The sequence below is a fragment of the Myotis davidii genome, unplaced genomic scaffold, assembly GCF_000327345.1.
Source record: "Myotis davidii unplaced genomic scaffold, ASM32734v1 scaffold609, whole genome shotgun sequence".
NCBI classification, from domain to species: Eukaryota; Metazoa; Chordata; class Mammalia; order Chiroptera; family Vespertilionidae; genus Myotis; species Myotis davidii.
In genome coordinates, this window is record NW_006300164.1 from 2,627,929 (window position 1) to 2,628,865 (window position 937).

Here is a 937-nt window from a genome sequence, read left to right on the forward strand (position 1 = left end):
AGAACTTCTTCTTTTTAATTCTATTTTGATGATACTTTGTATATGATGTTTCTTCCTTGGATGTTAAATAGAACAGTGAAATAATGGTCTTTAAGAACTTAAAGAAGATGGGATTTCAGGGGGTAAAATCAACACAATATGAAAGACCAGTGCTGTTTATATTTTTATCCTCAAGTTAGACACAGTGTGTGGCCTCATGATTACCTCCATTTCTAAGGACTCACCAGGCTCTAGGTGCCAGGTGGTAAGACCCTGGCAAGCTTTGCTCATTTACTTCTCACAGCAACCTGGAGTGCCATGTGATAGGTTTACCCTATGTTTTTAAATGGAAGAAGAAAAAGATTCAGCCCGTGGAGCAGGCAGGGGGCACCGAGGGGGGTGCGGACAGACGGGTGGAGAAGGGGCCTGACATCGGCACTCACCCCAGGCGCCAGGGATCCGAGCTGGGGTCACAACGCGCGGGGGGCCAGCGGGGGTCATGCTCTAGGCCAGGACGCTCCAGGGCCCAGGAGGTAGAGGGGACACCAGGCAGCCGGGGGCCGACTCAGGGGGCTCCAGGTCCCGGCAGACCCACTCCCAGCCCCACCTCCTCCCACGGTTAATGATTCCCAGACCAGCTGACCACACCCCCCGCTCACATGGCTCCTCACCAGCACAGGCCTGTAACCCAGCCAGCAAGGGAAGGAGCCTGGCCCTGCGATGGGGTCCTTCTGAAATTCTCCAGGAAGGACCCGACCCGCAGCCACATGGGCATCCCCTCTCCACACCCTTGGTTTGGGTCAGAACTCCCTGGAAAGGGTCCACCCATTCTCTCTGCCTGATTCCCTTTGACAGACCACCCAACAAACTCCTATTCATCCCTCAAAACCCATCTACAACACCACCTCCTCCTTGAAGCCTCCCTGACTTCCCAGGCACTTTACGGATGAGGCAACTG

General features: G+C 54.1%; 1 protein-coding gene across 1 annotated transcript in view; it reads right to left on the reverse strand.

The window, feature by feature from the left end:
* The window catches only part of RXRA (retinoid X receptor alpha), a 128,236-nt gene extending 127,644 nt beyond the window's left edge, over nt 1-592 (reverse strand). The window contains exon 1 of the mRNA XM_015572368.1: nt 423-592. Within this exon, the coding sequence (XP_015427854.1) occupies nt 423-480 (58 nt within the window). The 5' untranslated portion in view covers nt 481-592. The remainder of the gene's footprint in view (nt 1-422) is intronic.
* Between the last annotated feature and the right edge of the window lie 345 nt (nt 593-937).